This window comes from Mercenaria mercenaria, chromosome 5, assembly GCF_021730395.1.
Source record: "Mercenaria mercenaria strain notata chromosome 5, MADL_Memer_1, whole genome shotgun sequence".
Classification (NCBI taxonomy): domain Eukaryota; kingdom Metazoa; phylum Mollusca; class Bivalvia; order Venerida; family Veneridae; genus Mercenaria; species Mercenaria mercenaria.
Window position 1 is genome coordinate 88,152,032 of NC_069365.1, and position 13,745 is coordinate 88,165,776.

At 34.0% G+C, this 13,745-nt stretch overlaps 1 protein-coding gene across 1 annotated transcript; it reads left to right on the plus strand.

Moving 5' to 3' along the window:
* Positions 1–2,475: 2,475 nt before the first annotated feature.
* On the plus strand, positions 2,476–13,390 carry LOC123557875 (uncharacterized). The gene is made up of 10 exons (XM_045349622.2): positions 2,476–2,702; positions 3,805–3,992; positions 4,588–4,678; positions 5,409–5,623; positions 6,659–6,857; positions 7,921–8,022; positions 10,170–10,199; positions 10,749–10,874; positions 11,420–11,503; positions 12,522–13,390. The coding sequence occupies exons 1-10, from the start codon at positions 2,658–2,660 to the stop codon at positions 12,795–12,797; spliced, it is 1,356 nt and encodes a 451-aa protein (XP_045205557.2). The 5' UTR covers positions 2,476–2,657; the 3' UTR covers positions 12,798–13,390.
* The last annotated feature ends 355 nt before the right edge of the window (positions 13,391–13,745 follow it).

Genomic DNA, 13,745 nt, shown 5'->3' on the forward strand with positions numbered 1-13,745 from the left:
TACTGGCTTGGAAATTACAGTGTGTATTTTTTAGTAAGAAAGTACAGAATCCTCTTACTTTACAATATTTCCAACTAAATTAAAAATACCCTTCTATTCGTCCTAAAGCATTTAGGCAAATGCAAAGGTCGTTTCTGGTGAATAATTGATATAGATAGCACTTCAAATTTCACAACACTCACGCATTATGATATAATTTTTTAGCCAAATCTGGAGGCATGCTGCTTTAATATGTATCCATCACATCGGATTGACCCAAAAATTAAAAGAACGTTTGTTTTTCTGATAAAAATTACTACCCGACTACTGTAGTCAGAATCGCTGATATGATTTAACATAGACTAAACAAACATAAACGTTTTGCAAATTTTATTCATGAAACCAAGCGTTACATTTCAGCAAAACGAAATACCTAGTAATCTTACTACTCTCGCACGGTATTTGTAACAATAACATGTTAAATGTTACTGTTGAGAAAAGGGGAATCGGGTAGTTAAACGTGACAAAAAAGTTGTACTAGATCTACTTTTGAATCATATTGACTATAAGGAAAACCCTGATTTACCATGAACTAAACCCTGAATTACCATTAATTACATAATCGACTTTTCCGATAATGTCTTCGTTATCGTTCTCTATATTTATCTATAGATTTATTACTTCAACGTAAACAACAAACTTGCCTTGCTCATATATTTATCCTACAAGGAAGTAAATCATTCTCAATCGTCTTGGTAAGTTATTTTACATTATTAATTGACGGAAGTTATTAGTATAGTAATTGTTATTTCACTTGAAATATTTGTTATAAATAACATGCGGAAATTATGGAATAAGGGCAAAAATCACGAAAAACTGCTTCGGATATGATAAACCATACAGTAATTGAAGTTTAATATGGCGAATTTGACCCTTTTAACTAAACAATTACATGAATAATAAAATAAGATTACATAGTGTAAGTTAGCCTGGGAAGCCGTTGATAATATTTGTGCTTTGTCAGAAGAAATAATACCTAATATCAATGCATTAAAGATCACTTAATTTGCGCTAATTAGTGTTAATTGGCATTCATCGAGTTTCTGATAGTGTCAACGCCTGGGGAAATCTGGAGGAGTATCCATGTTACTACTGATTATCGATTTTCTATGATTAGCCTAATTAACATGTGATCAGATTTGCGCTTGTTTGAAACGGAAACGAGGCAATGATTCCGAAAATTCGGCAATTTCCGTAGATCACTAGGTCTGCATTAATATAACTTCTTGATAGCTATGATGCAAATTTAAGTTTATACTGATATATTTAAAAGTTGTTACAACTTGCTGGAAAAGCTATGGGAGGTACAAACTGGTATTTGCCTATGGCCGGCAAATGTTCGGAAACCTTCGGAAGTACACGATTCCGATCTGTCTTTTCCGTGAGAATTCCGTTTCTATTTTTAGCCATGGCATATTGCTTTCAGAAGTTATCGTTCTTTATCAAACACCCGCATATTTCGGGTGTAATATAGGTGGAGCTGCGGTCGGAAAACAGGTTTCCCCAGGCTGTCAATTTGCAGGTATTAAAAAGGTTAGAAATTGTCAGACTGTATTCCCAGGCTAAGTGTAAGTGTATGGACACTGAAAACATTGTAAATGTAATACCGACACACTTAGGTATGACAGCTGGTTTTCAAAAAGAAAGCTTTATCTCTGCTTTCTTAGCGCCAGATTTAATTTTAACAGGCTAATAACTGAGCAACTATCGTACAATTTTCTAGTGTTTCTTTAATTGTTTTCAAGTTTATTGACAGTCGCAGATGATAACGCAATTGCGTGTCTCTTCTAGATGACTGTTAATTAATTTTTATCTGGAGTATATTGTAAGATACTGAAGACAATGCTATTTTAACAACATCCCTGATTCTTTAGCATTCCAGATGTATAGCATCTTTACATGTGACTTTTATCTTAAAGTTAAGGGAGGGTAGTGAAAGGGGTTGGGATCTATCTCAAAGCAACTCTGATACAGATATTTATCCGAAGGCAGCCAAGCGGAGCGAAGGATGTCTTTTATCTAATATCTTTATAACTTTCTAACTTAAACGTAAATATGTTGAGTCAACATCACGCTTGAATTGCTCATATTTCCTCTATATTGTAGGAGGAAGTAAATCATTCGGAAAGTCATTTCTCGTTATGAGCCTAGTGAGAACTATTTGATTTTATCCTTTGAAGTAAAACATAATACTTATATATACGTTTGCACATCTGAAGAAGGAAGTTATTTATTAATAATCACACTATTTTCCAAGAATTGTAATGGTTATATACGGTTTCTTTTTGTCTGGGTATTTATTATTGTTCTTTTTACGATACGTAACATTTTATGACTTTTCATTTTATCTTTTGTCTGCAATATGTCTTTCATTAACTCAGATATTCTGTCTTTTCAAGATGTTCTTATGTGTTAAAAATCGGCAATTACTTCTCAGGAATCCCTGAAACGGAAGAACACCGACGACCGGCGGTAAATCAGCATCCAATCACTTCACTACCTACGCAACATTGTTATTCAATCTGGAAGATGAATTTCGATCACTTTTAGTGACTATACAAAACCTCCAAAAAGGTGGTAATTTTGATAAAGGAACAAGGGTATATATATTTTCCCTGATGCATGATACAGAAAAGAAGTTACAAGTGTTCAACATGAACAAGGTAAAATGTAGCGATGTAGTTGTTCAATTGATTTTATACTATGTGTTGGAAGACAGTTACAATAGACACTTGGTACGAAATGCACAAAGCCCACCCATCAATGATGTTTTATCAAGAATCATCTTGGTATATATAGAAGGGTGAATTGTAACATGTATGAGCCAGCCTCTTTCCTCAATGCACTTTTACTTTTAACTGGTGTTGCCAGTACCTCATGTATTTATTATGTCTCCCAAACAATTGGTGACTAGTGACAAAATCGTACCCGCTCTGTATTGTCTTACCATCTTAAATGTCTGTTCAAGAGCAAAGTTGCACAGCGAGTTCAAAAATCAGGTAGGAAGTACACCATTCATAACCAATTTAGTATTTACAATATAGGAAGTAGTTTGTGTCCACTTAGCTTTTCTTACCTTGTACAAATGTTGGTCATGATGAAACGATGTGTAGAACGCAACCTTCTGTCAGGTAGATAGGTAGATAAGGGGAAATAAAATATAAAAAGTAGATCCATCGGAAGCACCAAGAACAAGTCAAACAGTGAAAATTGCAGACTCGGTTTGATTGAGTCTGTTCATGAGCAGTAAGAAGGTTATTATCGTGTGGTGATATCAAAGATCAAATAGACAGAATTTCCCTTCTACCCGGTTTATGTTGAATCATTTTTAAGGCTTTTAAAAAACTTTGCATTGATGTTTGCCTTAATGGGAAATAAGCGGAAAGCAATTAAAGTCACCATTACATTTAAACGAAGCTTTATAAGGGGAAACGCCCTATGTAAAGCGATATCTGGTTGATAAACAATAGGATAAATTTCGTTTTGTTTTTTTATTGACAAGATGATACTCATCGACTCGTACTCGTACTTTCTGTTATGTAGGCATGGGTATACTGCTCGAGAATAGATAATTACCATACATTTTATTCTTCATTGCATTTACATAGACACCGGTTTGACATCCGTAAAGTTTTAAATATTGTGTAAGTATAATGTATTATACACAAAACTCACAGTATGAAATGTTGTTTATCATAACAGATATCTTTTTGTGGCTAAACGTATAACCTTTCGTTAGGACAGCACGTGTATTTCTTTTCTAAGGGTGAGGCATACCAAATGCAAACGACTGATAAAGATAATAGACGGAAGGAGCACCTCCAACAACTTGATGAACAAGAACAACTCATAGTCAAAATTAAAGGGCTAAGAGAGGAAAATGGTCGTCTGAAATACTACAATAAATACCTAGAAGGAATTATAACGACACCTCCTAAACAAGGACAAAGCAGGTATAAATTATGTCGCCTAATTGCGTAAGTTCTTTATCATGGTAAATATAAAGCAGTATGCTGTTGGAGACATTAGCATTTCTTGAATATTTTTTTTAGGGACAAATTAAACGTATTTTCACCATTGTGTACTCTTATTGATTTTACTGTCTATGGGTTTTGATCCCGGTATCATTTTCGGACAAAAGATGCTCTTTAATAAATCGTTTCCGTCCGTCCTATATCAGTGTCAAAAACTCACCTACACTCACTTCAGTAATATCGTCCATATGGAAGGTGCAAAAAATGACATCTTAATTTCTATCATGAATATATCAAAAGTCAACAATACTAAAACTAATCGTCATTTGTTTTACCTATTCGACTACATGACAGGAAGTATAACGTAAATATCTAGTATTTATCTCATCATATCTGATTCTTATTTTTTTAATGATTGCGTAAATGGTATTTAGAACAATCACTTCTATGCAACGTACCAGTAATGAAAGCACCAAAATATACATGTTTTCATTGCAACATTGCCTTGAATACTATTTGATCCAGAAAGGTTCTGGTAATTAAATAAATCCTACTATGTCTTTTGTCTTAAAAGCGGTAGTCAGCACGCAAGATCATTCACTAGCGGTGTATATGATGCGGGGAGAAAGAAACTGGATGTTCCGCTCGCAAGCGTTAAAGATAAGGTAAATGCTTAACACTATTTGTTTCTGTTATGCAGTTATATATGCATAGTCATTATGCTGTAGCACGCCTTGAGCGAATGTGTTTGTTACGACGTTATTGTCTATTTCGTAAAAACTCTTTTACAGTGTATTTGTGTGTACATATCCATATACAACTGCCGTAGAATTTTATAAAGAAGCTGTAGTTTCAAAAGCATACACTTATTGATTGGCTTGCCGGTAAATAGCCAAACTTATTTGCCTGAAATCCGAAGGGCTAATAGTATTTGTCTATTGGTCGGTGGTAAATTCAACAAGTGTGTGATAGATGGTATCAGAATGGATTCCATCGTTTTTAACCTGATTTTGAACTACAGATCGGCCAATAATATACTATGGACCGGTTTTTATATAACAAATGATGTTTTAATAACATTTTATACCTACAATTCTGAATTTTAAGAGGTAAAAAATGAATATGAAAGACAATGATTTTAAAGATGTGATCGTGTTAAACACATACCTTAAACATGTGATTTTGTAATAATGAATAACCGTGAATCATTCCTAAAGAGCATAACTATAACTTAGTTATACCCAGTTCATTGCAATCTGTCATTTCCGTTCCGGCTGTTATTTTACCATTTATCCGTATCAGTCAGGAAATACCAAAAATAATAATTGAATGGATATTGTCGATTATCAATTACGTGTCAGTTGGCTTTATATTTTCTACATGGATTTTTTAAAGACGAAAGAGAGCTCAAGAGATGCAAAAGAAAAGAAAGAGATTGAAAAAATAAGACATTTGGAACAACTGATTGAGAGGGACGCTCAAGTTATTGATGAGTTTCAGAAAGATAACGGAAACTTGCAGTCATATAATGATATTCTTAAGAAAGAATATAAAGACATGAAAGAAAAGTTTAGACAGATATCAGAGGAGAAAAATTCTTTGATGATGAGGTATTATTACTTTTGAAATTCATAAATTATCCAGGGAATAAAAAACGCTGAATCATTTTTATACAGGTATTTTCTGATTGTTCAGTTCAATTAACAACAATATAGAACGAGTATATCAGATAGAGTAGATCTTTTTATATCTTAAATGTCTTTTATATGTTTTATAAGCATTGTCTCTAAAGGAAATTAGAAGCCTTTTATGGTAAATGAGCTGTTTTTAATTCATAAGAGGAAAAATAAACAAACAACTGCGTGTTAAAAGTTTTTATACCCATTATCTTTTTTTTTATTATATAGAAATAACAAACATATGATTGTGCAGACATAGAAAGCAAAGATGGGGCCTCCTTGCCCGAGTTGTTTAGGTCGCTGACTTTTAATTACTTGCTCCTCGCAAATGTCGGTTCCAGAGTCACTCGGGGCGTTGAATATTTCATATGAGGAAGCCATCCAGTTGTCTTACGGAAGGTCAATGGTTCTACCCAGGCGTGAGGAAATAATGCACAGAGGGGCTTTTGGGGTCTTCCTCAACCATTAAAGCTGGAAACTCGTCATATGACGCATAAACCTAACAGAAATAAAAGAAAGCAACCAATCAAATAATAAAAGACTGAGTTTGACTGAGTCTGTTCATGAGATGTAATGCTCAACATCCCTCACACTCTCCTAGTATACACTGTCTTAAGCGGAATTCTTATATCCAGAAACATTGAGAGGACTCCATAATTTCAAAGAACCAGACAAAATAACTACACAATATTGCCAAAGATTTAGTGTTAAATCCAATATTATTTTCTGTCTTGAAACACGTTCTACACAGTCTCAATGGACCCTACGTTAGTATTCATGAGGAAATGCTAATTGAAAGTCTGATAGTTAAGACTATCTAAGCATGAAGGCAATGTAAACAAGCAATTTTATTTCAAACATATTTTCTATTCTCCAGACGTAGTGCTTCTAGCAATGAAATCAGTTAGATAATACTTCATAATCATGTGTTTGATGTAGTATTTATGCGTTTTACTTTATTTTAAGGCTCAGTAAGATGGCTGGACAAAGACTTGTGCACGGCAACCCCGCCATAGCAGATCTGAGTGATCCTAACCGACCAACCAAACTTGGGGAAATATACAGCGAAATATATGACAATGAATGGACAGATGCTCTTGAAGGTCTCTTGGATGCAGGTTACGAAGAAGTTGAAGCAATAATGACTTTACGACTTACTCTCATGGTAAGGTATTGCATACAAGATTAGGTTTGCAGTCTTTCAAAAATGTTGGTGAAACTCCTCATTCGCCACGGGGCGTTTAATGCCTCTTGTGCTGTACATAATGTCATGTTTATTCACATTCATTTGATAGCGTGAATTCTTCCACTACTATAAAGCACTACTAAAAGTCATTTCATTCAGTTGAATTTCTTTCCGTTATATATGCAATATGTATGATAACATATATATAGTATATATAGTATAACCATGTGTGTATGAAAAATATAAAATGCATATATATATATTGAGCTTTTAAAGTGTTCAAGGACAAGGAAAGCCTGACAATAAGTTAATTTCATATGAAATCATCCTCAAGCATATCATAACCTGAAATAATTTATAAAATTGATCAACTATTGAAAAAGATATGGCAGTATGAAATCAACTGATGAACATAGAGGCAGCAAATTTGTGTGTTTTTGACGTCATTTTCACACTGCTGAATTCTTTATTTAGCAAATACCCTTTTAAATAAATTAACTGTATTTGTTTCATTAGTGTAATATGTAAAATATGGTAATTTCTTTCATTGCAGCTGAAAAAGTAGAGAAATTGTTTTACAGAAATGAATAAATACAGTTCATATTTGTGTGTAGAAATTTAATAAATCCGCCACAAATATCTAAATGCCCATAACCATAACTTTCTCATTTTTAAGTCGATTTTGAACATTCTTTCACTTCATTAAATGGTTGAAGAAGTCCCATAACCATAACTTTCTCATTTTGTAAGTCGATTTTGAAAATTATTTCACTTCATTAAATGATTGAAGAAGTCCCAGCAGGTGGAATTGATATCAAAACAACATCGCGTTTTCCTTTAAGTTAACCCTATGTCCTTTATAGCTGCGAAACTTATGATACATTCAGTTGAAATATATTTATGCAAAATTTTGGTGTACAACACATTCTAAAAAGTTGAAAAGGAAAAGGATTAACATTTGTGACAGTGAAAATCAACCGCCATCAAAATGCACATATATAATACTTGTACACAATTGCTGTATATTACAACATCCTTTCAGAATGTGATAGACTTTTGTCGGAGGAAGTCTGATAAACTACTACAGAAAACAGAGGAAGCTATGAATTTTCTTTTTGAAGAACTAAAGGATATGGAGAAAAGGGTATACTCGTACTCTTTTATATCTACTGTATATTTCTACATTCCCTGTCTCTGTTAAGACAAGAAATTTGTCGACTGCATCATAGATTCTGTTTAAATTAGGTCTTTGACACAAAAGAGTGAATGTTTGCACACAATTAACATGATAAGTACTTTTGCCACTGACCGTTCCAATGCGTAGCCACAATGTGGTCCTTAATGTGTTGTTCTTGGCTGTTTCTTATACGTACAAATGCTATTCGGGGGTTCTGTTTTATCAGAAGGCTGTGTTCTGGGAACGTGGTTGTTATTCTTGAATTGTTGTTTTTGTTTAGTTTGCTGATAGGTAATACATAAAAGTATTGAAAAGTGTCCAAATAATTTGGAATTAACTTGGATTCCTAAATTGCATAAACAACCATAAAAAGCTCGTTTCATCGCCAATGCAAGCTCATGTGTAACTACATAAATGTCTTAGCTATTAACCTAATGTCTTACTGCTGTAAAAGCCCATGTGAAAAGATACTGCGGTAAAGTATGCGAACACACTTATTTTGGTCGGTTATAATCTACAGCAAAATGCTGGATAAGTATAAAATTAACAATTACAAGGTATTATCAGTCCATACTTACGATTTTTCTACTTGTATACCACTTTACAACTTAATTTGATAAATAACAAACTAACTGCCCTAATTCAGACGACTTTTGCCAAGGAGAATGCTACATTTCTAGCTTGCAATTTCGATAAGCTTTTTTTCTCGTTGCATTGTTAAAATATACTACATGGACCTGTTATGAAGTTTGTAAAGCCCTTTACTTTTTATTGAACAATATTTTCGTCAGGTTTTGGAATGGAGTTTTAAGACAAGAAATTGGTATTCTCGTGGGAACAAAGTGTGCACCCCTTGTTGCAGATTTGTTTTTATTTTTTTATGAAAGAGATTTAATGTCCGGATACGCACGTAGACATTATTGCTGCATTTGATAATACATCACGCTATTTCGGTGAAATTCTTAATAGGGATAATCCGGATTTTGCTCAATTGGTGGATACTATTTATGCCTGGGAGGTCCAGTTAAATAAAACTAATAGTTTGTATAATACTGCTTCATTTTTAGATTTACATCTGTCTGCTTATGATAATATTACACATACCATAATTTATGACATTACGGATGAATTTAATTTTAGTACTGTCAATTTCCCGATATGTATCTTATTGGATATATATTTTTCAGTTAATTCGGTCTGCCAGAACGTGTAATCATGCTGACGGTTTCAATTAAAGTAATTAATATATTACAAGTAAACGTCTTCTTCAAGGCTGTCGTTATTATAAATTGCGTAAATATATTGCTAAATTTTACTACCGTTATTCAGATCCAGTATCAACATTAGGACACTTCTGCGAGAAGATATTTCAAAACCCAATTTTAATGGGGGTGTCGTTTACAGACTTCGTAAAATTTTGGGCAATTTTCCAACTGTGATAAAATTATAAAATGCTTTGCCAAAAGAGGTTATGACCCAACTGTTTTGAGATAAACTGCATGTTTAGTATTCAACCCTTTTACGCTTTCCATTTTGATTATGTCTGGCGGATGTGGGGGGAGGATTCTATGAAAGAAATTTTTTAAATCTTACCGGGACTAACCTGTTTTGATTTTTGTCTTCTGGCCCTTAATGGTGTTTCTCTTAATGCTCTGTAAATGCATTTTTGGTTATTAAGGTTTGCTTTTTATATAAATTTATAACAGCAATTTTGTGTTTTACATGTCATGCCTTCTGTTATACCATTGCGTGTGTTAGGAATTCACTCGGCGAGGGTTACTTTTTTACACTGTCCCTTGACTTTGGAACCTTGTGGCCCTAACAGTGAGGTTAGGTGAGCACCATAAACCGTTCCATGGCGGTGCCCCATTGTGTTCCTTTATTTGGTCCTCGTGTGTTTGTTTTGTATTTACGCGCACGCGCGCGTGTGTGTATGTGTTGCTCGTCTGCATGTATGTGGGCTGGGAGGTGCGGTTTCGGCAGGCTGCGTTTTTGGAATGTGGAACATCCAGTTGTATATTTATCCTTGTTTTTCTTTTTTGTGTCTCGTTGCGCAACCTGTGGAGTTTTTACTGTTTTACTTTATCCGTATTTAAAGTAAATTTTATTTTCAGAAAAAACACTTGACAATGACAAGGTCTTTGGTAAGTCAAAACATTATCAAGATAATCTAAAGTTCTGTAAAATGAGTGACAAATTAATTGATTTGAGTTAAAATTGCAGAGATAATGTAATAACTTACTTATATAATTGAAAGTCAAACTTACAATAATATGTAAAACTAAAATGTGCTCTCCTTGTGAAATAGAATATTAAATGAAAATCATAAAAATATTGTTTTTCAACAAGCATTTTGTAAGAAAAAAAGAAAAAATGAAGTTAAAAAGGTTAAACATATATATTTACGACAATGAAAAAGACACAATAAATTAGAACCATTAATATCGCAGATTTATGTGATATATACTCGTAATTCAGTTAAAGTCAAGAGTTGAATGTATTTGTTTTAAGAAAGTATGTCAGAAAGGAACACTTGGAAAGTTTCATTAATTATCACTATTTAAGAGATCAATATCTTAAACATAATCCTGTACACATAAAGTACTAAATCTGATTTACTTGTCCTGCCTGAATATAGAGAGTTCTTTTGTACTATTTTTGTATTAAGATTTTAATTTTGAATTATCGAATAGTCTGCACAATTGCTGAAGGAAGTATCTTTACATGGATTCCTTGGTGTTGATATTGATCTAAGGGACAAGTGGAAATCTAAAGATAAGAACAAAAAACCACAGACTTACACCCAAAGTCACATTGAGGTATATGCATTAGTACAGTAGACATATATCGGCGGTTTTGCTTTGCAATTAGTTTTGCGTATAACGAGAGTTGTAACATAATATAATCAATTGTTTCTTTCGGGATTCATTTTCACTGAAACAAGTTTAACTTGTCATTTTGCTTTTGAAAATCAGTTTGAGGTTCAAACTAATATTCCATATAGATCTTCTATGCTTGTACGAATAACATTCAATTCGACATACAGATTACCACGAGTACAGTCTAACCTGTCTATAGCGATCGAATTTGGACAAATTATCTAAATCGTGAAAGTTTTACACAAACAAACTATTTATCTAGTCTACGGATTTCCATCATATCTTTCTGCAATGAGTTTGTTTACCTACTAGAATCATTTTGACGAAGATGGTGCTTTTATATTGTTCACGCATATAATTGCCCTGCGACAGTGACAGCTATCTCATAAATGTTGGTCATTTTGCTGGCCTTTAATCGCGTTAGACTAGAGTCCATTATACAAGGATTTTCATTTGTATAAATTTGGTATATGCTGATTTTGCAGGTCACAAAGCCGGATGTTGCTGTCGGTCAGCTGAAAATGTTCAGAAAAGAGGTCGCTGAGTCAATGGTACCGATTGTCCAGAAGGTAAGGTGTTTAATGTTTGACATAACATATGCTACGCTCTCTAATATATCAGTGAATTTACTAATTAATTCTGACGGTTTGTTCGTCTTAGTTATACCTCAGTCACACATACGTCGCGGAAAGCTACGTATAGCCATGGATACAAACGAAGTAATCCGTATCGATCCGTACCTGAGCCATGCCATAAAGTAGTAATCCGTACCAATACGTACCAATCCGTGCCAATCCGTACAGCTCAGGTACGGATCGATACGAATTACTACGTTTCTATCCGTGGCTAGACGTAGTTTTCCGCGCCGTATGTGTGATTGTGGTATTACATTGAGAAGCCTCCACATGATAAGGGTAATCTTTAAACACACTGGCAGGAGTATGCAGTGCGAGAATGCAAGACCTTTGTGTACATCCGAACCGTATTAATACAATATATAGTTATCGTATTGCAGTATGTGAGCCTAACTGAGACACTATTGGTATTATGTTATGCATGCATTATAAATATCGCATTTGTTTTACAATGACAGAAAGTTAAATTGTGATATATCAACTGGGTTCATATTTAGTCAATCTTAGCTCAGTAGGTAGAGCGTTTGTCTACGGATCGCGGGGTCGCGAGTTCGATCCTTGGGCGGGGCGTATGTTCTCCGTGACGATTGGATAAAAGACATTGTGTCTGAACTCATTCGTCCTCCACCTCTGATAGTTCATGTGGGGAAGTTGGCAGTTACTTGCGGAGAACAGGATTGTACTGGTACAGATTCCAGGAACACTGGTTAGATTAACTGCCCGACGTTACATGACTGATATACTGTTGGAAAAAGGCTTTCAACCCAAAACAAACAAACAATTAACTAAAGCAGTTGAAATTTTGTGTATTTCGTCACTTGAATAAATCTATCTCAAGTATAAACGGAATTGATTATTCATATTGTTGTCAGTTCATTGTACCTTATTTTAGGCATATATTGCAGCAAGTTGCTGTTGGAACGACAATAACATGGAATTAATTATATTTTAGGCATATATGGCGGCCAGTTGTTGGAATGATAGTCAATTCATATCAGCGCTTAAACCATTTATAAAGAAATGCATTTTCTTGGGATGGATGATGGTTGTACAATCACCGCCTCTTGCTTTGGCTGTCTGTCATCCAGAGGAAGAGTTTGACAAGAACATATATAAGGAATATACCACACGAGGACCTAAAGTCAGTTATGTAGTCTGGCCAGCACTTTTGCTACATGAAAAAGGTCCTGTCATCGGAAAAGGCATAGCGCAAGCTCAAAAGGCTTAAAGTCATCACTTGTTCTCAATAGTATTTGTGTGGTAATGATATGTACACCGGTCGAACAACTTTTCTTGAACTGAAGGAAATTTGTTTTGCATTTGATATCATACAATGAATGTTTCTCATCTTAAAGACATATTTTTATATAATCAAGATGTATTTTATATTCAATATTCCTTATTTCATTCTGAATACATAAATTACTTCCGGAAGGTGCGTCAGTTTGACATTGTTATAGGAACAATGTTAACTTTGTACAAGCTAGATAGCGGTCCATTTATTATGTAATGTTCAATATATCTGAGACTGAAAGGCGTATGAAGTGGAAAAAACCTTCAAAGTCACTATACTTTACTGAAAACTGCGGTCATCACTTGTTCTCAATGGTATTTGTGTGGTAATAGTATGCACACACTTTTCTTGAACTGAAGGAAAATTGTTGCATTTGATATCATACGATGAATGTTTCTCATCTTACAGACATATTTTTATATAATCAAGATATATTTTATATTTAATATTCCTTATTTTATTCTGAATTTAAAAATTACTTCCGGAAGGTGCGTCACTTTGACATTATAATATATATAACAACATGCTGACTTCTTTTACGCACCCAACCAAATACTGCTTCAAACACCTACGCAGTGATCTCCCTAACCGCTACGCTCATTGAACTTAGCGGCAAGGGAGAACACTGCGTAGGAGTTTAATACTGACTGACATAAGGGCACAGTTAATTTATATGAGTCCCAGATTAGAGAAATTGATTTCTTTTGTATCTTTTACAGCAACAATACTTTATATAGAACAAATGATGCTATAAAGAAATTAACCTCGAGTACATTGTACCCGCAAACATTTAGGTAGAAATTTTATACGCGGCAACAAGTATTTTATTAACTATATTATTAGGCCTAAAAAATTCTTTGTTTCCGGTAACATATGCTCAAA